Source organism: Dysidea avara, chromosome 10 (genome assembly GCF_963678975.1).
Source record: "Dysidea avara chromosome 10, odDysAvar1.4, whole genome shotgun sequence".
Classification (NCBI taxonomy): domain Eukaryota; kingdom Metazoa; phylum Porifera; class Demospongiae; order Dictyoceratida; family Dysideidae; genus Dysidea; species Dysidea avara.
The window spans coordinates 23,078,568-23,104,704 of NC_089281.1; the positions used below are offsets into that span (position 1 = coordinate 23,078,568).

The 26,137-nt window shown below is 38.5% G+C and overlaps 2 protein-coding genes across 7 annotated transcripts in view; both read right to left on the reverse strand.

Annotated features, from left to right (window-relative positions):
• Positions 1 to 384: 384 nt before the first annotated feature.
• Positions 385 to 17,248, reverse strand: LOC136268621 (nucleolar complex protein 3 homolog). 4 transcript variants are annotated; one of them, XM_066064010.1, is made up of 21 exons: positions 17,030 to 17,248; positions 16,451 to 16,671; positions 16,348 to 16,398; positions 16,155 to 16,297; positions 15,980 to 16,098; positions 15,873 to 15,915; positions 15,723 to 15,816; positions 15,582 to 15,670; positions 15,401 to 15,526; positions 15,274 to 15,345; positions 14,876 to 15,124; positions 14,725 to 14,825; positions 14,603 to 14,675; positions 14,481 to 14,544; positions 14,362 to 14,433; positions 13,812 to 13,879; positions 11,083 to 11,193; positions 10,705 to 10,833; positions 10,555 to 10,652; positions 10,418 to 10,508; positions 385 to 537 (listed from the first exon to the last, which is right to left on the reverse strand). In XM_066064010.1, exons 1-21 carry the CDS (start codon positions 17,212 to 17,214, stop codon positions 427 to 429), a joined length of 2,310 nt encoding a protein of 769 aa, XP_065920082.1. In that variant the 5' UTR covers positions 17,215 to 17,248; the 3' UTR covers positions 385 to 426. The 4 variants fall into 4 exon arrangements, with proteins under 4 accessions (XP_065920082.1, XP_065920081.1, XP_065920083.1 ...); XM_066064009.1 differs by having other exon boundaries at positions 15,582 to 15,673; XM_066064011.1 differs by lacking the exon at positions 14,362 to 14,433 and having other exon boundaries at positions 15,582 to 15,673.
• Positions 17,249 to 18,515: 1,267 nt separating this feature from the next.
• The window catches only part of LOC136237038 (uncharacterized), a 46,009-nt gene continuing 38,387 nt past the window's right edge, over positions 18,516 to 26,137 (reverse strand). Inside the window, exons 12-19 of one of the 3 annotated variants that reach the window (XM_066027291.1) lie at positions 22,990 to 24,679; positions 22,580 to 22,932; positions 22,479 to 22,526; positions 21,443 to 21,713; positions 21,342 to 21,385; positions 20,589 to 20,921; positions 19,114 to 19,161; positions 18,516 to 18,953 (exon numbers count right to left, since the gene is read on the reverse strand). In XM_066027291.1, coding sequence (XP_065883363.1) covers positions 18,643 to 18,953; positions 19,114 to 19,161; positions 20,589 to 20,921; positions 21,342 to 21,385; positions 21,443 to 21,713; positions 22,479 to 22,526; positions 22,580 to 22,932; positions 22,990 to 24,679 — 3,098 coding nt within the window. In that variant the 3' untranslated portion in view covers positions 18,516 to 18,642. Of the gene's footprint in view, positions 19,025 to 19,113; positions 19,165 to 20,588; positions 20,922 to 21,341; positions 21,386 to 21,442; positions 21,714 to 22,478; positions 22,527 to 22,579; positions 22,933 to 22,989; positions 24,680 to 26,137 lie in introns of all 3 variants that reach the window. The other 2 variants (XM_066027289.1, XM_066027292.1) reach the window with 2 other exon arrangements.

The window sequence follows — 26,137 nt, forward strand, 5'->3', positions numbered from 1 at the left end:
CTGTAACCTGGACACTTGGTAATGGTACAAAAATATCCTTAGCATGTAATCTGATCCGGACACCTTGATACTTTCGGTTGGTCAAAAGGTGTTTCTGAATACAGTGGAACATGGTCATTTGAAAATGAGGACACCTAGACACACTTGGTAATTGGAAACTCAGGACACCTTGATAACCAGGACAATTTCAGTTGGTCCCAAAGTGTCCTTAATAGGCAGGTTTCATTGTAGCACAGTGCATAAAATACCACCCATCAATACTTTGCTGAAAGAGTGCACACAATGTTTTTCATAGCAAATGTACTTGTCTATTCAGGTCATACATGTAACGTGTACAGAATAAATTCAAAGAATTAAGGCAAGCTTCTAACCCTGATTGCTTACTTCAGTGAACATATATGCATAAATTACATGATAATAAAATATTTAGGTATAGTTTAAATGCTTTAATTGTTTTTCTGCAATATCAGCTGACTTATTTAACGCCTCTTCATATTCTGACAGCACTTCATCAATTGCAGAGTTGTGACTACTTCCCTACAACAAAGTAACATATATGCATAAATACAAACACTGTCCTCTTCACTATTGACCAGAGAACCATACGTCTCACTGAGTAATTATCATACTCTCTGTGAGGAAGAAAAGGACAAGTGAATTTTCCATTTCAGTGGACCATACTAGCAAAAAAGGCACTGCTGCAATGATAAAATCTACTGATCATACAAAATCTACTGATCATACAGTACAATAGTCCTGTATATCTATCTATCTATATATCTATCTATATATATAAAGCTGAAAAGCCGTCTGTCCGTCACACCGCTTACTCACCAAACTCGGTGAGAATCGACACAATCTGTGCTGATGACGAAGCACTCATCATCCGCCTACTCTAAGATTGTTATCACGAGTTCACGCGTGTTTCCGTTCGTTCTCTACAGCGTGTAGAAGGCCAAGGTGTAGAGAAAACTTGAGCAACATTCCTTTGAAAACCACAGCACTTATTGTTCAAGTGCTAGAACGCCTGACTAGCGTGTAAGAGGTCGTGGGTTCGAATCCACGTGTTGGCATTTTTTTCCTTCTTTCTACTCAGTACCTTTTTGTGCACACCTTTTTAAAACACCACTTTTAGCTCATCATATCTTGGCATGCAAAGCACGTATCAACGCAGGACTTTAGCGAAATTAAACGCCCATCGTCTGGCAACTCGCAGGGCTCCCGGTAATTTTTTTGAGTGTACTGTCAAACTGCTAGTACAACACAGATTTTGTCCTGTCAAAACATAAAAATGTACTGGTACCCAGTGTTAAGCTTTCAGTACTCAAGATGTAGTCATGCCAAAAGTAATGTAACCACGTTATAAATTAATGTAACACACTGTTTCTAGTCCAGTATAACGGTCCTTTATGAAACTTCATGCATCCCATAAGTCAAAGGTAACACTGGATAACATGGTTTTAAATACATTTTGCACATTCACATCTGACAAGTACAAGTAGGCTGGTGTTCAAACTTCACTGTTTTGGCTTGAGGTAAAGCTTGTAGCCACAAACCATAAACACATAAACAAACAGCTTAATTAAATATTGCTGCCTTTGTAAGGCTGCTCTCCAGCAGTAGTGTAGCATTCTGTCTGAATTATCCAGCCACAGTGTCCAGACAACAATAAAATTAACCAACCATATTGACCAGAAATTGGCCGATTGTCCAACGTTATTTCGAGCCCTGAACTCGAGTGTTGTTGTAGCAAATTAATACGTGCTTTTGTTCGCTCTTTATAGGGCGATGAAGGCACTGGTGTAGGGAAGGATCACTGAAAAGTTGAGCTACATTTCTGTTAAAACCACAGATAAACAACTGTGGCGATTTGTGCACCTCCCTTAACCCCAAGTACCTGGTCATAACTTTTTTTTTCACTTTTGGGACTTTTTTGATGCACCTTTTTGTTCTGTCTGTTCCATGCAAGTCTTCATCTACAAACTCTTATGCCCAGTTTTTCAGCACTGGCACTCAACTGCCTGATCTTATAGCACTTTTGGGACAGGGCAGGCAAATTGCCAACATATTTATCCATCTGTGTGTTGGTCCAGTGTGTTGTATTGGAGTAGGTAAAAGCTTCCTTCACCAGTATCCTTCACCAGTATCCAGAATATCTACATCTTTGTTTTAAGCACATAGGTGTGCACTGACATGCAAAACTGTTTGTTCGGATTTACCTCATTACTGCTGTAGTAAATAGGCAGCTTGCATGATTGGACAGATACTATTGTGCATCTGAAAAATGATAATACTGAAACCATGCAGATACCATAGTTTACACCGAGGAACTGCGTCTGACCTGACACAACTGTTTCACTATAATCCTGCTTACATGCTTTCACTCTAAAGTACCGTACATTATCTTAATGGTCAATTACACTGCAGGTGTTTTAAAACTGGGTTTTTGTATGGCAAGAGGTATATGTGTCACTGCAACATCAGAACTGAAAGTGCATAGCATAGGACAAGTTCTGAACCTTTGTGTGCCATGCAGTAACTATGTAATTGCAACTGAATTGTGTTGGCTTTAAATTATGCCCAAGTTCGTTTCTCTTTGTGACAGTCGGTAAGGTAAACATCATGTAGAAACTGAAACTGTATCATATGTATACCACCTGTATGTAAAGTAGGGTATACTGTATATTATGATTAAAGTACCTGGTAAAGGCAGAGCCTGCATACCAGGAGGCCTTAAAAAGGCCTAAGATGTTTATATTAACTGCACTAAGTATGTTTGAAAAGTAGGAGAAAGAAGAAAAAATCCATGACTGGACCTGGGCAGCCTCAAACCTGCAGCCATCTGATTAACGCTCGAACGCTTACAGGAGTCTGCCAGGCGGTCAGGATATTTTCTTCTTACTATTTTATATACAATTGCCTTAGCTCACCGCAGCATGCAGTTTAACTAATTAGCCATGCATGTTCATTATTTCACTATATTATGTACTGCATAAGGATCATGTACTTTAAAGCACTATTAACATGCATGCTACACAGCAAATATAGGACACTAATATTTATGCTTGGTTCCCAATATATTAATTATTGTTGCATTAGTTGTCCTGCATGTAAAGCAGCAAAGGTTTTGTTTGTTCTATACAGCACGTTGAAGTCACTGGTAGGGAAGATGCATTGAATAATTGAACTACATTCCTGTCAAAACCACAAACATAAACTTTAGTGTTTTGCATCACTAATGACATAAGGAAACCTCATGCTCTTTAATCTCCGCCTAGGTCATGACTTTTTCACTTTTGGGACCTTTTTGATGCACCTTTTTGTTCTATCTGTCCCTGTAAGTCTTCAGTGTTGGGCAAGTTACTTTTTAAAGTAACTAGTTACATATTACATATTACTTGCAACTGAACTATTTAGTTACAGTTACATATTACCCATAAAATAAAGTAACTATAATAATATTACATATTATATTACTTTGTGTCCACAACCTTAAGCTGTCACGTGTGAAACTACCACCTTATCACGTGACATGATTGCGTCGTTGGACAATGTACAAATCTTGGTTATAAGTAAGAAGCTGGTAAATCAGCTTCATTCAGTAGGCTTCATTACTTCGTTGTGGCTAGGCGTTACTCAGTTGATTACTAACGAGATTAGTAACTGTGGTAGACTGGACTAACTGTATAGTTGTAGTTGTAATATTGATTTGCTCATGTGATTATTATGTAATGTATGTTGTTGTACGGTTTCCATTATTAGAATCTTATGGTAAAATCTAAGTGAAGTGTGCTATTGTGTGCTCGTGCATTAGTCAACGTTAGTAACGTTACAACAAGGATGGCTGCATATATTGGAAGCGTTGGGGAATTTCGCGAAGGAAAAGAGGAGTGGTCACAGTACGCCGAACGATTGAATCACTTCTTGCTAGCCAATGGGATCAAAGATGATCAAAAGAAGGACGTTTTCCTCGCTTTGATTGGTCCACAAGCTTACAAACTGTTGAAGAGCTTAATCGCTCCAGCGAAACCCGGCGATACAGACTACAAAGATTTAGTGCAAACATTAACGCAACACTACAAACCAGCTCCCTCAGAGATAGTGAGACGATACCGCTTCAACACTAGAGTTCGCCGCAAGGAAGAGTCGGTAGCAACCTATGTGTCTGAGTTACGGGGATTGGCACAGTTCTGTAGTTTTGGAAACAGCCTGGAGACAATGCTCAGGGACCGTCTGGTCTGCGGTATTAATGATGAAACTATTCAACGTCGTTTGCTAGCTGAGTCGTCTTTGGATCTGAAGAAAGCACTTGAACTAGCTCAAGGCATGGAGGCAGCTGCACAGAATGTTCGTGAGATGCGTGGGATAAGTCAAGCAGCTGGACAGTCAGTAGACATACATTTGGTGAGTAATAAGAAAACAGATTTTGTTTGCTACAGATGTGGTCAGCGGGGTCATGGCCCATTTCATTGTTCATTCCGTACTGCCAAATGTCATAGGTGTGGTAAGGTGGGGCACATACAAAAAGTTTGCCAGTCTAAAAAGCCCTTTTCAAAGGCTGATTCTAAAAATAGCAACAAACATCCCTCCACATATTCCGAGACAAAAGACCCTAAGGGTGTGAAAGTTATTCAGAATGAGGCTTCCCCACAAAAAGATGAATATCCTTTATTTAATGTTGATTCCCCAGCAGCCACAAAACCATTAGTGGTAGATGTGATAATAAATGATCAACCATTGTCAATGGAAGTCGATACAGGGTCAGCTGTTACCCTAGTTTCAGAGCACACATTCACAAGTAAATGGCCAAATACTCCTTTACAGTCTTCATCAGTTAAACTGAGAACTTACTCTAATGAACAGCTACGTGTTTTGGGTCAGTTTTGAGGCCAGTATTCAATACAGTGATCAGTCAGCCCAATTGCCACTGATAGTAGTGGAAGGGAATGGTCCTAGTTTATTTGGGAGAGATTGGTTATTACAGTTTCGTCTTGACTGGAAACAAATACATTCAGTTCAGAAATGTGATTTGACTGAGGTTCTCAACCGTCATACCCATGTTTTCAATGAATCTTTAGGCACACTTCAGGGGTATGAAGCTCAGCTGTATGTTGACCCACAGGCTAAACCTAGTTATGGTAAAGCTCGACAGGTACCTCACTCTATGCGTACGGCAGTTGAACACGAGCTAGACCGTTTGGTGAGTGAGGGAATTCTGGAACCAGTTCAGTTTGCGGAGTGGGCATCTCCCATTGAGCCAGTGTTGAAAGCTGATGGTCGTTCAGTTAGAATATGTGGTGACTTTAAAACTGCTAAATCAGGCTTGTAAACTTGACAAGTACCCACTCCCAAAGATTGAAGATTTGTTTAATCGCATAGCAGGAGGCACAACCTTTACAAAGTTAGATCTCAGTCAAGCTTACCAACAGGTACCACTGATAGAAGAATCCCGCAAGTTTGTTGTTGTTAATACTCATCGTGGTTTGTTCCGTTATAATAGACTGCCTTTTGGTGTGTCATCAGCTCTTGGTATTTTTCAACACATTATGGAAAACCTCTTGAAGGACATTCCAGGTGTAGTTGTCTATTTAGATGACATTCTGATCTCAGGTAAAACTGACAGTGAACATTTAGCAACACTCGAAACAGTTCTGCAAAGACTGGCTGGAGCTGGTCTTCATCTCAAGAAAGAGAAATGTACATTCATGGTCTCCTCAGTTACATACTTAGGATTTCGAATTGATGCCGAAGGTTTACATCCAGTTACAGAGAAAATCCAAGCAATCCAAAACGCTCCAGAGCCATGTAACCAGTCAACTCTGAAGTCTTACTTAGGCCTGTTGTCTTACTATTCAAGATTTTTACCGAATTTGCCAAACGTATTAGCCCCATTGTATTCTTTGTTACACAAATCCGCAATTTGGAAATGGGGAAAGACAGAACGTGATGCTTTTACTGCTTCAAAGAAGTTACTGCTGTCATCACAAGTGCTGGTACATTTTGATCCACGTCTTCCGATTATTTTGGCTTGCGATGCATCAGCCCAAGGTATTGGAGCTGTCTTGTCTCATAAATTTCCAGATGGCTCCGAAAAGCCTATTGGTTTTGTATCAAGAACATTGACTACTGCTGAAAAACAGTACCCCCAAGTGGAAAAAGAAGGGCTAGCATGTGTTTTCGGAGTTTCTCGTTTTCATACTTACATTTTCGGCTATCCTTTTACATTGATGACAGACAACAAAGCTATCATGTCACTGTTTGATCCTTCCAGAAATGTTTCACCTCAAGCATCTGGCAGAATTTAGCGTTGGTCTCTAAAACTAGCTATGTATCAGTACACATTAAAGTTTCGTCCAACAGCTCAACATGCCAATGCCGATGCACTGAGTAGACTGCCACTACCAGAGATGCCAGAGAATGTGCCTGTTCCAGGTGAGTTTGTATTACTTATTGATCAATTAGCAGATGCACCAATCTCAGCCACTCAATTGAAGTCTTTGACTGCGAAAGATCCACTTTTAGCAAAAGTACTCCAGTTCATCAGATATGGCTGGCCTAACAGTGTGAATGATGCTGACCTGAAACCATACTTTGTTAAAACATGGGAACTGACAGAACTAGATGGCTGCATCATTTGGTGTAGTAGAGTTTTAATTCCACCACAGGCACGTGATCACATCCTGGCAGAATTGCATGGAGGACATCCTGGAGGAGCCAGAATGAAGTCCTTAGCACGTCGTTTTGTTTGGTTACCTGGCATGGACCAGCAGATTGAAGAAACTGTTAGAAACTGCTTAGACTGTCAACAGAGCCAACCAGCACCTCCAGTTGCTCCTTTGTGTTCATGGCGATGGCCTACGCGACCTTGGTCGCGCATTCACATTGATTTTGCAGGGCCAATGGACAATCGCACATTCCTCGTAATAATTGATGCACACTCAAAGTGGCTTGAAGTCATTCCAATGAATTCAACATCCGCCACTGCAACAATTCAAGCTCTTAGAACAACATTCTCTCAGTTTGGTCTCCCAGAGTCAATAGTTTCGGACAATGGTCCTCAATTTACATCAAGTGAGTTTTCTCAGTTTGTCACTTCAATGGCATTCGCCACGTCCGAGTTCCGCCTTATCACCCATCCTCGAATGGTCTCGCGGAACGTGCAGTGCAGACATTTAAGAAAAGCTTTAAGAAACTTTCAGAGGGCACAATTCCAGATAGACTTTCTCGATTTCTATTTTCCTACCGTATTACCCCACAAACGTCAACTGAGATATCACCAGCTGAGCTATTGATGGGCAGATCATTACGGTCTTGATTACATTTGCTTACTCCTAACTTGCTGCAGAAGGGTGAGCAGAAACAAGAACAACAAAAGCTCAGCCATGACAAAAGGGCCATTGACAGAACATTTATAGAGGGGGAGAAGGTCTATGCTAGAAATTATTCTAATATTGGCAAGAAATGGTTACCTGGAGAATTAATCAGTGTAGCACAGCGTACAGTATATGTTAAACTCTCCAGTGGTCTAGTAGTGCATCGTCATTTTGATCAGATCCGTAAAAGAACTGTTGATGAACAGCTAGTGCAAGAAACAGACCCTAATGTCTATGCTGATTTTCCGTCGAACACTGATGAATCTGATGTTTCTGTTCCTGTTTTAGAGTCTGTAGCAGGAAGTCCTAATTCTTCAGAAACTGAGCAATTACCACAGAGTCGACGTTATCCATTGAGAACAAGAAAAGCCCCTGATCGTTTGAACTTATGAGGGGGAGTGTGTGGTAGACTGGACTAACTGTATAGTTGTAGTTGTAATATTGATTTGCTCATGTGATTATTATGTAATGTATGTTGTTGTACGGTTTCCATGATTAGAATCTTATGGTAAAACCTAAGTGAAGTGTGCTATTGTGTGCTCGTGCATTAGTCAACGTTAGTAACGTTACAACAGTAACTTTGTTACTTGTAGTAATAATATTAGATTCGTTACAGTAACTATATTACTTAGGTAATGCGTTACATTTGTAAGTAAAGTAACTTGAGTTATATTACCTGTTCTTATAGCGTATTTCGTTATATTACTTAGTTACCACAAAAGTAATAATATTACATAACGCGTTACTCCCAACACTGTAAGTCTTCATCTACAAATTCTTATGCTCAGTTTTTCAACACTGGCACTTAACTGCCTCACATCATAGGGACTCTTATAGGACTCTTTTGGGATAGGGCAGGGAATTGCCAACATATTTGTCTATCTGTGTGTTGCTCCAGTGTGTTGTATTAGGGTAGGTAAAAGCTTCTTTCACCAGTATCCAGAATATCTAGCTACATCTTTCTTTTAAGCACACAGGTGTGTACTGACGTGCAAAACTGTTCAGACTTATCTCATTACTGCTGTAGTAAAATAGGCAGCTTGCATGATTGGACAGATACTACTGTGCATGTGATAAATGATAATACTGGGACCATGCAGATACTGTAGTTTACACTGAGGAACTGCATCTGACCTGGCACAACTGTTTCACTATAATCCTGCTTACATGCTTTCACTCTATAGGACCATACATTACCTTAGTGGTCAATTACACTGTGGGCTTTTGTATGGCAAGAGGTATATGTGTCACTGCAACATCAGATATCTTTAAATTATTCCCGAGTTCATTTTTCCTTGTGACAGTCAGTAAAGTAAACATCATGTAGAAACTGAAACTGTACCATGTGTACACCACCTGTAATGTAGGGTATACTGTATATGCAATTCCCTTAGCTCGCATACGGTTTAACTAATTAGCCTTGCATGCTCATTATTTCACTATATGTACTGCATAAGGATCATGTACTTTAAAGCACTATCGACATGCTTGGTTCCCAATATATTAATTATTGTCGCATTAGTTGTCCTGCATGCAAGGCAGCGAAAGTTTTGTTTGTTTTTTACAACACGTTGAAGTCACTGGTAGGGAAGACGCACTGAATAATTGAACTACATTCCTGTCAAAACCACAAACAATAAACTTTAGTGTTTTTGCAGCATGATGGCATAAGGAAACCTCATGCTCTTTAAAAATGTGACATCACCATGTACTCTACATAGCCACATGAGCAGTGCTGGTGTTTAATGCTTGGTCTGGCATTAAAATGTTTAATGTGGAGATGGTCCTGCACGCAGCAATGCTAGTTAGGGATATAAAGATTTGCACTTTCTCACATAGAATACTGACCACAAACCAGCCTAACAGTGCCTTGGTTATGTATAGACATGCCAAAAAGTGCTTTCAGTGTGACCTGAATTTTCTGCTGACTAACTACTGTTTATGTACAAATTTTCAAGGGAAGTAGTTTTCATGAATTTTGCAGTTGCTTGGTTGTCCGCAAAATTTTTCATCTTTGAAAATGAATGATTATCAGGAGTGATTCTATGCCGTATAATGTATGCAGGCCTAGGGTAGGTACGTAGCCTGTGTGAAAAATGGGCAATACTTGAAAATAAAGCTACGGACATCCTGAAATTTGTTAATTCACAAAAATTATGTACCTCAAAAATCTAGTAATACAGTAACTAACTGATGCCATCAGACAAGTGTAACTCAATAATGGCTAAAGCTATGGGACTGATATATGCCACTTTAGCCTGACAGGTGACTTTTGGCATACCGCAGCATCTACAATGCACACATCATGGACATATCTTTGTCATCCTTTTCTTTTAGCTGACAGTGTAAAGTGTTGATTTATGGTCGCACATAATAGTCCTCCTGTCACATTTATAACGGGAATTTCCCATAATCTTCTTTAGTGAATGACAGGAAGCTTCTTGTATCGTTCTTTATTTCTGATGCTGTGCAACAGGCTAAACACAGTTGATAACAAAGCATAGTGACCGTTTCAAATTTTCATAGTTGGAGCATGCACTCAGATTAATTTATGATAATATTATGTCTGGCGTCATTCTTTCTTTATGCACAGGTTCGCCAGCCATGATTAAGTTGCAAACAAACAAGAAATAGTTAGACTAGGGATTATAGAAATATTCAGATATGAATTTTTAATTCCTACAGTACTTCATGAATGTCCACCAGTATATCTGCAGATGTAGGTGACCTCCTTTGTTTCATTAATTATTACTTGCATGACAGCAAATAATGAATCTTGATCATACACTTGTTACACAGTTAGGGTTTCATAACTCCAATGGTCTCTTTCTTTCAAATCACCAAAAGGAAGCACACCTACAATGCTGATTCTACCAATTTTAACTCATTCCTTCAAGTGGTATAGCCTAAAGGCACTCATGACAACAAATTGGTCTTTTTATGCAAACAATTGTTCACCCCTTACACAGGAATATAACTGCAATTTGTTATTACAATGATTGGTTTATCATGTGCTTGCAAAAGGCTGAAATTGGAATACATACCTGTTTGCTCTGAATTTGTTGAGTAGGAGATAATTCTGTAAAACAGTCCATTGATGACAACGAATGTGCTTGTATAAATTCCTCAGGAGAACTGTAGAATTACAGGATGGACTAACAGCTTACAATATCTTATCTACCTTCTTGCATGGCTTGAATGTAGTGTGCCTTTTCCTTGCACTGGAGCACCAAGACTAAGATGACTAGCATACCTCCTAACCAGTGGATCATAATGCTTCTAATAATTTAACCCAGTTAACAGTGGATACAGTGTACACATGGTAGCTCACTGCTAGTAGAGGTAGTTCCCATAGTACAGCACTATCAGCTTGACTGAGTTCAGGATCAGTCACATCTGACTTGAACACACCCAGCGAGGCGCTCTCACTATCCAGCAGTCGTTCAGTACGTGGATATGACTAAACAAACACACATCTTATGATCGACATGACCCTTATATGCAACACAAATAGTCACTGTATTACCAAATCAAGTCGGTAGAGTCTACCTAGCTGCAGGTCCACTATCTTTATAAACCAGCCAATTTAAAAACACCCTCATTCATCTACTGCTAAAACAGCCAACTCTTAGGCCCATAAAAGAGAGGACATCAAATTAGTTTCTAGATGTTATGTCAGCAAGAGTTATGAACTCTTGATGCCACTCACATTGAACAATTGTTTCATTGTACTCATCAGTGATACACTAGCAGCTGGTGCTACATGAAGACTGACTGTAGCAATTCGCTTCATGTAGCTTAATACTCGCTGTAGCGATACCTACATGATAGGGAATCATTAATGTACAGTCAAGTTTAAAATTTAAGAGATTATAAATACATACCATAAGTTTTCATGTACAAAATTGTACTGGTTCCAATTATACCATACAGTGGGTTACTTTGGGAGGGGGAAGGGAGATCTGTGAAATGGATGTTCTATTTGTGGTCCTGTGAAAATTTTCAGCATCAAATAATTGGAACCAATAATTTGTACTCAAGTGGAGTAAATTCACTGGCTCGATCACAGCTAGCTATCTACCATAGATTCTAGCATCACTTCCCATTCCGAGTCTGGATCACCTGTTTTCTGGTTATTGGCACAGTAATGATACAATTTACCCATCATCATCAGTAATACTGAGCTAAAACTCGAGGAATACACAAGCGAATCGGCGAAAGTTGGATCGTTGCTTTCACTTGTGGGAAATTATTTTCGAAAAACAACAGGACGTGGGAAATTATTTTCGAAGAGAAGGGCCTAGAAGGGCCTCTTTGAAATATCCGAAAATAAAAACCTTTTGAAAATTACCAGCTATACGGTACAATATAAGGGAAAATTATTGCTTGGACAGAACTAGACAGAACGGCCAATCAAAAGTAAGTTTGATTGGCCATTTCTGAAATTGCATGGCCATAAGATAGAAGTGTACCATCCTGGTGTGCCCCGCAATGCGGAGCACAAGCCTTCTAGGGGGGTCTGGGGGCATGCCCCCCCTCCCCCAGGAAATTGTTGAAAAAGGATTACTTGAGATTGAATCTGAGACCACTTTCAGCTACTTATCACTGAATTTTATGCACATGCATTTTACAGAGAATTAATTGTGCTTATTAGTAATACATGTACAAAATTTGTATTGTTGGATACATATTTTACAAAAAAAAACACTATGAATCAATGTATTGTACAGCCAGTTTGTAGACTTAGCTGGGCTAAATGCTTTTTTACAAGTGGTGTTGAGTCAGCACAGATTGAATTATAACTATCCAACTAGCCATTGCTAAAGTTTCTCTTGTGAATTGCAATAGATCAAAACTTACTCTCAAACTTGCCGGGTGCAGAACACTTTTATCACCTGCCTTTCATTCCACTCTCTCCAGCCAGTGTATTCTCTACACATTCTAACCACGAAATGGCCATCTTATACTTATTATCGTACCTCCACTTTGCATTCTTTTCTTCCTCCTGGAAAGCGCCACTCGTGTAGTCAGTGTAGTGATCGCTTCTTGACATCGACTGTAACCCATAATCAATAATTGAGATACAGGGTTTTGCGGAGTTCTTGCACTCAAAATTTTTTAGCTCATGCGTATATTCGTCACAACGGCTACATTAAATAGTCTGAAAGCACCCCTATTTTGACGTCCTGGATAGCCGCCATTATTCAAAACGGTTGTGTGATTACTTAAAGCGTTAGAAAAGTAAGTAATACTTGAACAGTAGACTGTTTTATCGATTCAAGTGCGCATGCGCTTAAAATTTAAAGTTGCAAGAACTCCACAAAACTCTGTAAACACAAGATGCAGCGCTCTAGCTTACGCATGTGCATCGAGTTGATGCTTCGACAGGATCAAGACTTCACGTAGCGATTAAATAGCTTTGGTAAGAGAAGGTAACGATATGACAATAATAATAACTATAATAATACATGTTATAAAGACTAATAATAAGAATTACAGTTGTGAAAAATTTGATCGGCACAAATGGCCGACCAACTGCTATATTGATTGGTCAATAGCATCACTTGGTCGGAAAATGGCCAATGGCCGACCATTATATTATACTTTGGTCATTAGCACATCAGTCAAGGTATAGTGTTAGCCCTGTAGTCACTTGTGCATATGATATGAAGGTGGTTTAATAGAAGAAATGATGACGATCTTGTTTACGTTTACCGCATTGTAAACAAAAGCACGTGACACCCGTACCATTGGAGCTACAGAAACGAAACAAGGGTGAACTCTCCATGAGTAGGCAAATAAGATAGTGTATAGTTTTAATCGATTTGAGTCTTCCTTCTTCAAGCATTGTAAAGCTTTAATAATAATAATAAGTACTGGCGCAATAAAAACTTGCGTCTTTTTCTTTGTAGCATGTGTAATTTTATGAATTACTTTTAAATTTTGTTTATCTCAATACGCATGCTTGTGCGAACAAGTCAGGTTTTTGATGAGACGGTCACATATATTCAAAGCAAAAAATATATAAAAATAAAAATCGCAGAGAGAGCAAAATCTGCATTTTGAAGGTTTTATAATTGGAAAAGTACATGTTTCAAAATCCACGAGTCCATCACGATCAGTAAGTTAGTTTTTATAAAACTGGAGATAAGACTGGGGAGAGTGTTGAGTGAAGCAAATTTGCCAGCTCACACTAACAAATTCCAACCTTAATTTTATTGCCATTACCAATACTGAGCCAATTCTAAGAACTTGTGCGTGAAATTAGCAAATACATGGAAGATACATTTAATAGTGGGGAAAGAACAGCAGGTTGGGAATTTATTGTCAAGCCTCTTCAAAATATACTCTTTCAAACTATACAGTACAGGTTGCACGTACACACACTTAACAGCATTACGAGACAAAATACACAAAACTGTTTCAAAGTTATTTAACCTGTTTTCTCTTTAGTAACATTTTATCTATGCACTTCAATGTTAGCAAAATATCTTCATCATTCATACCTGAAAAGTAAACAAATGTATGCCATTTTATTTGTATGTGATAGGCAACAAAGTCATCGACACACTAACCACAAATTGACACTTTGCACTGCAAACAAAAGAACAGTGCACGAACTAAAGAAGCATAAATTAAGGTAAGTCCATGAAAAGGTACTTGTTGGACTGAAGCGATGTCTAACAGTGAACAAATCAAGCCTGTAACCTTAGCTAGCTGTCATTGAGTTATGATTATCTGAATGCATCAGTCAATCAGTCAGTCGTTAGAAAATTCCACTTGATAACACTTTGTAGCAACTTCTTGGGTCAGAAAGAAGGTAACACCAAGGTGTTGTGAAGGTACATTCTGTGAGGTTGGTTTCTGGTTGATAAACCACAAACCTTCATGATCTCTACTACTGTACTGTGTGATAAATGGATAAGTGCCCTGATTATAAAGGCATTCTCACATTTCAGGGTGAGTGGTTATATGTACAAGTACTTACTAGTGTCCAATTGTAGTAATACTGCATAGAAGTGAATATAAAACTTTCTTGGGTCAATGTTGAGGGCCTTACCTACACCAGTATATACACAATATCCTATGCACACTGACAAGTCATACCTTGGCCAGAAAGGATATCAAAGGCAGTCAAAATACACTTAAGTGATTGTCGTTGAGAAAAAGACTACAAACCGATGAGGAATATATTCATCATACCACAATGCAGCACACACAATACTTACGCCAGTAGTGATAGAAGTTTCCATCACATTGAGGAGATCAACAAAGAAGTCAACATTGATCAAGTGACTAAATCTACCAGTCAAAACATCAAATGTAAGGAATATTATAATAGTATACCTACTTGGACAGTCCCTCTAGCACTGATGAGATCAGTCGTGATGTAGTGCTGTGCTTTAAGATGTGAAAATAAGTGGAGAATACCAGCTTGAGACTGTCAGTTTGCTGTGTGACAGAATATATGACATACATAGATGTGATCTGGCATATGTTACCAGCTTTGTCTTTTTCTCCTTGCTCTCAACTGCTTCTGCTTCTTTGAGTTCTCTCTGCAACTTAACGACACTTTTCATCCTCTTCTTTTCCTTTTTAGACATCACTGACTTGTCCTTCCTCTTAGTTGCTCCATCCTCCTCCGTACTAACTGACACATCATGTAAGTTGAGACACAAGAACGTGTCCAGTAGCAGAGAGTTGACTCGATACTTCTTAGCTTTGATTGTTTGAGCGATAAGTTTAGTCAGCTGCAAAAGTAAACCAACAGTGCATGCCACAAAGTTTAACCTTGCAAGTGGATTATACTCACGCATGATTTCCTACCTTGTCAGGCCATACATGGGACTTGATTGTCATAACACACATCATGTTCAGTATGTATATATCAGTTACCTACCTCTAAAGATGCTTCTCCAACTAAATCTTTTTGGAACACAGTCTGAACAGCATCACATGCCATCACCAACAACTACAAGAAGACAAGAATAGAGCAAGACACATAATTATGTAGTCACTTAGCTAACCTCATCATCTACACCAGGTGTACTCAGTAGCGACACTACTACAGTGAATATGTTGTTCTTGTAGTTGAAGTGTGTCAGTGATGTCATCAGCTCACATATGCTTTTGGTGGCTACTGTAGCAAGGCTCTGGATAACAAGCAAACAAACCACTTGTAGGATTGAACTATTAAAAGTAACTTACCCTTAGACTGGTCTCTGGTAAGGACTGCCCATCACACAGATATTCCAGTGACAATTTCTTCTTCTTACTGTTCTTAAAGTTACCAATACCTACTACTCATTACAATACATACAATAAGACTATACCAGTACAGTTACTTACGATGAATTGTTTCTTCTAGGATAGTTAGGTAGTGTGTGTAGTTGGTAAGTAGCGTTTGTTCAAAGTCTCTGAGTTTTCTAACTTCCTTGGATACCTATAGAAACAATAGACATATTGTAAACATATTTTGCATAGCTAGTATACGCTCACTTTCACTTTCTTATCTTCTTCACTTAGTTGCCTAATCCGATACCTACAGCAAAAAAACAACGTATTCAAGTAGGGGGTATATACATACTCCAGTGTTAACTACTAACCCTGGTACAATATCCTTGAACACTGCCATAGTAGACACCATTGCCAACTTGCGTACAGTGATACACACTTCTGGCTCCCTCTCCACACATAGTGACCGCAGCGTCTTCAACAAGTTGATCTGTAGTAAGAGTCAGGATTCAAGCTGAATGCAGTATATATTAAATGACCAAGTACATTGTTTTCAGGATCTTCCACAAGCTTGGAGGCGGTTAGACCAATGAGTTCCTTTTTTTCATTAAGTTTCTGTTCCCTTCTAGCAAATAGCTGTGCAGTTGTTAGAGCTGATAAATCTTCTACAGTCTCAGCTTCATCACCATCTGAGTGTGGCTAAAAATATACCTCAACTATCTACATTTTACTAGCTTACCATTCACCGTATCGGGAGGCATTGATTCATCTTCAAATGCTTCACTGCTCTCTAGTAACAACCATTACTAGAATTACTATCGTAACACAACCTTACACTATACCATGATCATCAGCTGTTGGCTGTTTTGTCTTTACACGATGAATTATACTGTGTCCACTTTTTATGGGTAACAAATATTCCGTTTCTTCTTCATCTTGCCACCTAGCCTCCCTAGGAACTGCTTCATAAGTCTCTTCATTGCTTTCTCTCTTTTGTTTCTTTTTAGATGGCTCTTCATTAAACTTGTCTATCTTTAAGTCATGTTTGCCTAACAGGGCAGCACTGTCAAGGTATGGACAAAGTATAATATTGGTTCAGCACTGTACATTATATATTGCAGCCAATTATACATGTTGTGCTAGTGACGTCATTGTAGATTTTAAAGAAGCAGCACAAATGATGTGCACCATGATAAGAACATGTTATCGTCACTGGTCGCTATCATCACTGTTTACATTGCACCACTAAACTGATCCTACTGCCTTCACATGTTATGCATTGTAAAAACAGTACTAAGGAAGGGATGAAACTTCGTACCATTTTTGCAATAATATTTAGTAAGAAAGCAAATTTTGCGGAGACCATAATAATTGACGTTGCAGGGCGTCTGTGTGTGGCATTTTGTTCAATGATATTGTACCTTGTATTGGCCAAGGAACTAAGCCTATGCGCGTCATCTAAACACATCTCTCTTTCACTATCGTCATCCTCCTCTGAATGCACATTCCGCACATCGTCCACGTCAGTAATGGGGAATGAAGATGTGAACTTGCTCTTTAGAATTTTTCTCTTTTTACGTACTTTTTTGCCGAATTTCTTTCCCATATTGCAACACGTGCGAAAGCTAGTGCGCTTAAATTAGAACCAAAACACTCTAATACAACGATCATTACCTCTACAGCGCACAGCTGCAGTCTTAATATGAAACTGGAGGGATTACATAAAGCACAAAAATAATTGTGATCCGATCTTGGAAAACCTACCTTTTTGGCACATTGGTCAATTTTCTGTTTTATAGCTTAAATAAGGTGCTAGCTAGGTGCTCATCTACCTTGTGTTAAAATTTCAGCTTAATATCTTTAAGCATTCCTGAGATGGCTATGGCTAATTTTCTGTCCTGTACATTACAAACTAACTTTTATGATAATGTATTGAGTTCTGTGAGTGAATAAGGGCAGAGGCGGCAGAGACACCTATATTTAGGGGGGGCTGGGGGTCTAGCCTGGTGATGCCATAGCTAGTTGTAAGTCAAAGACCAAAAAAAAAAAGGAAAAAAGGCCATTACTTGTTGGCAATAGTTGCCCTCTACCAACTAGACTATATCTCCTTATTTATAATTACATAGGTAGCTTTTTATACTGCTCCTAAAAGAATACTGTGACTGCTCAATAGAGTATCTCGATCTTACTGCTCTATTATAGTATCTCTATTAAGCTAGGCTCTCCATCACAGCTACAAATAATTATAGGGAGGCTAAGCCCCCGGCCCCCTATAATTTTTTTCACAGGGGCTGCAGCCCCCTTTCTCCGCCGCCCCTGAATAAGGGTGACAAATCACTTCATTTACCAATAATTCCATTCTTACCATCTAAAATACTTTAAAGACATTTCCGATAGTTTAATGAAGTATTCTCTGCAATTTAATGCCATGTATCATTGTCTAAGACTAAGTTTTAGCCATTCCAGCACCTGAACAAATCACCCAATTTGTAATAATAGTCTGATATAATCACCCATATCTCCTAGGAAAAAGAAGCTATGGGTGTGAAACTTCACAGTAAGAAGGTTTAATAGTTGCTTTATCTGAATGTGCAAAAAAATTAAGTTTCGTTGAAATTTTCATGAGTTTTCCCAAAAAGTTTGCTTGTGCCCAAAAGGTATAGGTTTTCCAGGATCCGGTCACAATATTATCAATTTTGTGCCAGTTGTGGTTTAAGGTGCTCATGATCATGTTCTGTAACTACCCAGCCTGCATGAACTAACTAGTAAACATTACATGGCTGTATTTTTGATGCGTTACTTACCCTGGTGTCCAGCACAATAATGCTATATATACCATTATAATTATAAGCATGAATGTCTGATCAGAGAAGTATGACTGCAATAATGTGAATATTTTGCAATGAGAACAATAAAAAGACTCTAGTTACATGGTAAAGGATAGATAAGAAAATTATACACGATGTAATCGGTGTATGTGTGCAGCCATGTAACACAAATCACAATTTTATACATGTGCTTCTATCATTACATATCACATGACAGCCAGGTCTCTTCTAATTGCAAGTAAAATTTGTTTACTGTCACTATTTCCGTGTTGTTCTATAATGTCAAGGAATCTATAGAAGCTCTCATTAACTCCTACTTCAACAGCAGACGAGACTCTGGTTAGCAATAAGCTGGCTGCTTTCCTGGGTGAGGTGACAGACAGTATTTCTAGCTGGTCTTCTGGTGATATTATGTTCCGTGCAACAAAATATGGAGACAACGCCTGAGCTGTTAAACTGTTCACTATCTCACTGAAATGTTTTATGAAGACTTCATATTCTCTTGAGCAGTGTTTAACTGGAATAAAGTAATCAACTTTATGTATGATCATCAAGTGTATATAGCTATGCAGTGTGCATCTAAATTGTCTAAATTGTGAAAGTATACAGTATAAGTATAGAGTATAAGTATATACAATGCTACACTATTGATTCAAGTTTATACACTATTCAATAACCTGTATTTGGAGGAGCTGCTGCAAGTGATCTTGCTTGGTACTCAGCTTCTGCTAAATGAAAATAAACGTAAGAAATTATGTGCAATCCTACACCCTTAATTTGTATGTCCATAAGCAGCAAACTGAATAATGCAGGCAAACTTCCAAACCTACATAACATGCATTCTTATAAAGTACTTGCTTCAGTGGGAAAAACAACATGAGTTGTCAGTGATCAATACGTATAATTATGTCAAATGGTATACAATTCAAAAATGATGTTGACAGATGTAACAGTAGTCGGTTGTGTACACTTTATAGGCTATCACGATGAAACTTAAAAGTGCTCCTAAGCTCAATAATCCTGTATAGCTGGTGGAAGGGGCAGAGAAATAGGGGGGTGGGGTGGGCCTCTCCCCCCATTTTAAAGGAGTGTGACTTTTTCCAATGCCCAAGTGCTACAGTACAGCAACTATTGTACCTATTTTTAGTCATTATAGCCTATAGCCAAGTTACCTTGCCTTGATTTAGTAGGATTTGTGTAAAGGTTATGCAAGAACAGAATACAGCGCTGGGAGTGCACGAGATCAAGATACTCTGATAGAAGTCAACTAACTACTCTAATAGAACATTCAGTGGTAGCACAAGTAATCAGGTTCTGCTATGCAATTTATTCAATCTGTCCTATTAACATATCTATATATAATCATGTACATGGGTCTACCTGAAGTGTCTTCATTTACTGATGTGTCTACTTGTACAGTATCTTAATGGTAGTCACATAATAATATTATAGGAGTATCCTATTTTAGTACACACTTACAACTGAAAATGCTCTCACACTCAACCCCAAAGCATTCAAAATTTCTGGCAGGTGCATGCTCCCAGACCCCCTAGTATTGATATGCTTTGCATGCTGGCATGCTTTGCACACTAAAGTTTAAACATGACAGCTGCCCCATATGCCCACTTCAAAGTACTGTTCTCAGCAGGCACATATAAGAGCCCTCTTCCTTGTTGTCCTATGTAATCATGTATCTGTGTTTTAACTATGCTACACACCAAAATTATATATTTGTATTGACTCAAAGTACAGCCTGCCCTGAATAAACACCTAGTCTCCCTTGTTGGGGATAGAGAGCATAATCATAAACAACAAACACTATGCAAATTTATAATGAATGCCTAGTGCAGTAACAGTTCTTTGCAGTGCCAGATTAACAATGAAGTGAAAAGTGTATTATGACCTTCCTTTTAAACTTGTATCTGTACAATACACTGATAAAACATCAAGGAGAGTACAACACTAAGGCATGAGGTTGATTCCATAAATGGTGGGTGGTTTCACATACAAATGTCTGTCTAGTTTATAATGCAGTTGCCAGTCTCAGGTGTGAAAAGTTTCTTTAAAGAAATAAATGCCCTGGCTGTAATTTGAGGTAGTTGGTTGTATTGGGAATTCCTCATATTAGCTACTCCATGCATTACTTCCTAACCTTGGCTACTATTACCACTTTTACACTTCACTCCCAACAACTTGGCTGTGATTTCCTCTGATACACTTTTAGCAGTGGCAATGCCATGGTGCTTCATAATCAGCAGCATTTTGGTGAACACTGTACTATCATCATCCTGTATCTGACATGACACTCTGTCCAGTAGTATTGTCGCTGCTCTTTGTGGTGTTGAGGACCTCACCACCTCTTGGTGGTCAGCTAGTGTGATCACTCTATCTGATACAAAATAATGACAGAGATCAGTGGCAGGTAATGTATCCACTAGTGTACTGAAGTAGTCAATGAACACTTTGTACTCTGGTGACTGACAACCTAATGCACAAGTAGGTGCATGTAAACAGATAATAGAATGATGAGAAATATATAAAATTATTACAGCTGTAATGAAACTGTGAACAGTTACTCACTAAACTCCTTCAGATATACATCAGATAATTTTGTAAATGTATGACTGTAAATGTGTGCGTGCGTGCATGCGCGTGCGTGCATGACTCTTCCTGTGCACAGCCTTTATTGGCACAGTAAATGGTAAATACTGTTGCAAATAAAACTGCTTGCTGGGTACTACAACTTAAAAATAAATTTATGCAAGCTGCAAATTAACTTTTACTGAAGATGAAGGCATTCTTATCAGGTATTGTCACAAAATGTTTTCTCACTCCTCTACCTGCTAACTGAACTACATGCATACATTACATACAGCATATTGCACACATGCATACATGTATTTACCTTCGGAAATATGATAGGAATCTTTGGACAATAATGGCTGCTCTCTACAGAAATCATCATAATGCACAATACACATGCTGGCAACTATAAATAGCACTTACAAGCCAAGTGACTGCGTGATGATCGTAGCAAGCTCTTTATGACCGATCTTTACTAAGGCCAAGGTTACTGTGTTCCAGGATCGGTCCCCGACTTCCAGGTACTTAATTAACAGTGCTTTCTTGCATTCCCTGACATTTCCTTCATTGGATTTGTGAATATTTGCAAGTTGCTCAGTGTTGCCTCTTGGCAAAAGGTACATTCCAAGCTCGTACCAGTTGTTGACATCTTTAAGTTTCTCCACCAAACCAGCGTAAGTGACTCTGTCTCTATCTGTACAATGCAGCCAAAATTGTTTTTGCAGGTAAATAAAACAAATCTGATAATTTTAAAAATGTAATATCAAGAGTAAATTATAGGTGTTACTTATAGAGGTCTTGCCTCTGCTATCAACTCTTGGTATAAAATGAACTTAGTAGCATGCAGTGCTTAATAAAACTATCAGCCTTTTCATGTATATAGTACTCCTCATGACATGCATTTTCTGATATAGTGCCATTGTAGATTTGACCTTTGGTGAGTGACATTTTTGTACAGAAAAATTGTCTTTAACTTAAATCTTGGTGCCAAAATTAAGAACAAAAAGGAATCAAAGAGAGAATCATGATCAGTTTTCTGTACAAGAATAACCATGAAGGTCACATCTGGCACTTATCTGAAAATACATGTCATGAGGAGTACTATTATATAAAAGTTTCATGTATGTTATGAAAAAGTGTACAAGTAGCTAATATGTGACCAAATTTTGGAAAATCACTCATATGGGTACAATTGACACCTAAAATATTTAATGATCAAATCACAAACTTTATAGTGCAAATCTACTTGTTGATGGTTTTAAGCTATCCTCAACACCTTTAATTACAATAAAATTCTTGAAATATTTTCAAAACTGTGCTCTGCTCTTAATAGCAACCCACTAAACATGAAGATTCTAATTATTTCACGTGCCCATATGGGCGATTTTCCAAAATTTACTCACGTATTGTCAATATTGGGGGCTATGTATTATACCGTAGTTATCAATAAACAACAAACCATTTAAATAATCTTCGCAAACACTTGCTTGATCGGTTTTCTTAGTACCTATTGTGTAGCACACATTTGCAATGAGCAAGCATGGAGTTCTATATACCCACCTTCACAACAGAAAATATTTTGATAATAACCTGAAGGAATTGGCTTCTTTATAGTAGAGCAAACAAGCCGCAGACTTTCTTTTGACAGACTCTTGTACAGGATGTGAAGATCGTTGCAAAAAGGACAAGGGATGAAAGCCTTGACTTTGGGACATGCAGGGATCCAATCCTTACAAATTTGATTAAGCTTAGATTGAAAAAAGTTAACCAGCTGTTTGCGATTTTCAGATGAATCTTCTCCCACATATTTCTCCAAAATAATATCCAACTGAATGCTGGTATGCTCTTCACATATGGTAACACGGTAGAATTGACCATGATCTAAAACCATCATAATCTCATACTTTTTAAGCCTACAAAAAGATGGAAAGAATCATTACATGAAACAGATGAGGTATCATGAAACATACCAGGCAATATCTTTCATTCTACTGCTATTCCAATCAATACAAGTGGAAATCATTTTATGAAATATGTTGAGTGGGACAAAGCCTGTGGAGAACACAAAGTGAATGGTCCAATTGGCCTGATCATCGACAAAACTGAGCTTCTTGTCTCCCTTGTATTCAGGTAACTGTGTGGGAACAATATAGATCTGTTCTTCTTCTTCACACTCTAGGAAAGGATGAGACTCTTCCAGGAAATCAGTAGAAATATTAATTTTTGCAATGAACCCAAATCTCACTAGATAGTCCACAGCTTGAGCAAAGGAAATTTTGCAGCTAATAACCTGTTGTTGTTTGTTGAACATTTCCAACATGTGAATCAAGAAACTTTCCAAAAGGATTCCATCTTGTACGAGACAACTGTATGAGTGATCTTTGTCATCACCTGTTGGCTTGTAAGGATGAGCAATGATCAAGTAAGCGTATAATTTTTCAAGCCACTGTGGTGTTAAAAAAACCAGCTCTTTCAAACTATCGATGGATGGAAAATGCAAGACAATACCCATTTGATGGAAATGATTCAGAGCTCCCTTCATTTCAGAGCTATCTGCATCAGCCATGAAGCCACTTTCCATTGCAATCTCATGAAACTTAGCAGTTGTGATTACTTCTTCTTGGAGTGATAACAGCTTCTTCTCAATCCTAATATAGACCAGTGGGTGTTTCTCCTTCATTGTGGGTGCAGTTACCAGCAGCACTATCTCCTTTAGGCGACTGATGGTTTTGGAATTCCTGAATTCTGATTTGTTGCTAAGAAAAATGCAAAACTTTCTCAGGGCATACAGTAAGCCTTTTTCATCATGGTTTCCAGCCAAGTGCTTGGCATAAGATTTTCCTTCAAGCTCTTTTGCGAGCTGTGTAATGATTACACTTTTAGCTTCTTCTACATCTCCAGTGATCTCATCAATGTGAGTGGCTACAAGAACAACAGTAGGTAAAAACTCTGACATGTGATCACCTCCTCCAGGATCACGACGAACTGAGGTGACACTTTGTAGCCAGTAATGGATAACTTTGAAGTGGGTCACCTTAGGTGATGAGTTCTGATCACCTAGTCTTGCTTCAACACAGCCAAATAGATTGCAAGATGCTTTGAACACTACAAACACTAGATTGTTTCTCCTAATGAAAACAGTGTGAGTGGTGATGTACTTCTCCTGACCAGCACAGTCCCACACTACGGCAGTGAACTCTTTTTCATCATTAATTCTAATTTTTTCAGCTTCTTGTATTTCCTCCTCATTGACCTCAGGCATCTGAACTTTAGTCGGGGTGGCAGGTTCTGAAAATGTTGTAAGCTTGTCTTCACTGATTCCTTCAGTTTGGTTAACGCTCTCACTTTGTAGATTGGCCACTCGAACATGCTCAATAATGGGGATGGCAGTAACGTTCATGTTGTGCCAAAACCTCACATGTAATTTTTCAGCCATTTCTTCAGCAGAGCACTTACACCAATTGGTCGTGTAAATAGTACCAATGTTAACATCTGCTCCTTGGGTGGCAGGATTATCTTGGAATGATTCACCAAACAGTGTAGAAACTAAGCATGTTTTACCAGAATTTTCTGGTCCAAACACAAGTAAGCGAAAATTTGAAACTTCAGCCTTTCCATCTCTCAGCGCCAGTTGATAGGCTATCCTTCTTTGCTCACTTACTGCAACACACAAAACCATACATAAATACAACAATTTGCTATTAACTTTGCTAAGACTTGTGTACAATAACCGAGTCCAACTGTATAAATGAGTGTAATCTCCAAACAGCCTGTTGTAAAAATGCTAAGGCGGCAATCAAGAAATGGCTGCAATGATGTCAATCAACTTAAATATTGAAACCACCTCCATACTGTTACAACAAATGTGTTTGATGCCACAGGTTTTAACCTGACCTTGGTCTATATTTCATTTGTTCTTTTCTTTTATGTAATCACTAGCATTGGTACCTCAGGACCATGTCCACACTAACTAAAAGTCATAAGCATTAAATATCAGCACCATGTCATGCATGCACATGGTGATATATCACTTTAGGCTTGAAAACAATATTATATTGTACTGAAATTTTGTGACCATAATATGATTATAGTACTGCAAGTATATCTAGGCTAAGGGGTCATTCACCATTTTCAGCCTTTTTACGAGCGTACAAAGAGTACTCTTTTTTCTAACCCCCTTCCCTTAGTCCAAATGTACTGTATAAAATTAATGCTGACACAGGTGGATGCATTGTTAAGCAGAATACAAATATGGCAGATACTTCTTTTCATTGCACTTTATGATCTTTGTTTTGCCTTTTAGGCATCTTATGGCTTTATTATTTTGATATTTTTTAAGCTGATATCCTGAAGGAAAGTTCCTACACACAACGCGCACATTATAAATTCAGGTCGACTGGAGTAAGGAGATGTGGCTACCTCTGCAGAGACAAGCTTTCTCTATGGGAAACTCACAACTACCACAACTATGTAGTGTCAACAACTAGTACCCACAAAATCCAGCAATAGTTAGGACAACTAAACCCACAACAACACCTTCTGCAGGTAGAAAACAAAGCAACAACCAGTGTAGCTAAGTACTACTCGGTTGTAATCATTTATCAGTGGTGCTAGACTAAAGAGAATGAAGCCTGTAGTGTTATCACGCTGATAACTGTCTTACCTGTAGTTTGAAAAATGATTCAATGGGCTTTATCTTTGCCTTTCCTTCAGCTTATAAAGCCTCATTTCATTGGTAGCCCTACATAGTTCTCCAGAGTACACTGAAACACACCATACCATGCATTTCTAATCATGTTGGTTGGGCCCATGTATTGGCAGCATCAGCTCATTTTAGTCCACCATTAAATGGACACTGAATTGCATTGATTAAGTAGCAGTAGTGGTTTACAAGAGCCTTATGGACTGCATTTGGATGTCTCACCAACTCTTGTGATTGACATTTTTAAAAGCATTATCCCTCCCCCTAGTGTACAGTTTGTACGCTCCCGAAAAGGCTGATAATTGTGGACAACTCCTACGACAACTATAGTAATGTGTATACACCCCACAGGTGTGTAAATGTACCTGTCCTAATATACAAGCAATACTTGTAACATCATTCAACTCACTGACCAG

Excerpts from the sequence above, each read along its gene's own strand:
- LOC136268621 (XM_066064009.1), bottom strand. The coding sequence starts at position 17,214 with ATGGGAAAGAAATTCGGCAAAAAAGTACGTAAAAAGAGAAAAATTCTA. Across the intron at positions 15,817-15,872 it reads AAGAAGATAAGAAAGTGAAA|GTATCCAAGGAAGTTAGAAA; the intron begins GTGAGCGTATAC and ends TTGTTTCTATAG. Across the intron at positions 538-10,417 it reads AACAAATTCAGAGCAAACAG|GGAAGTAGTCACAACTCTGC; the intron begins GTATGTATTCCA and ends ACTTTGTTGTAG.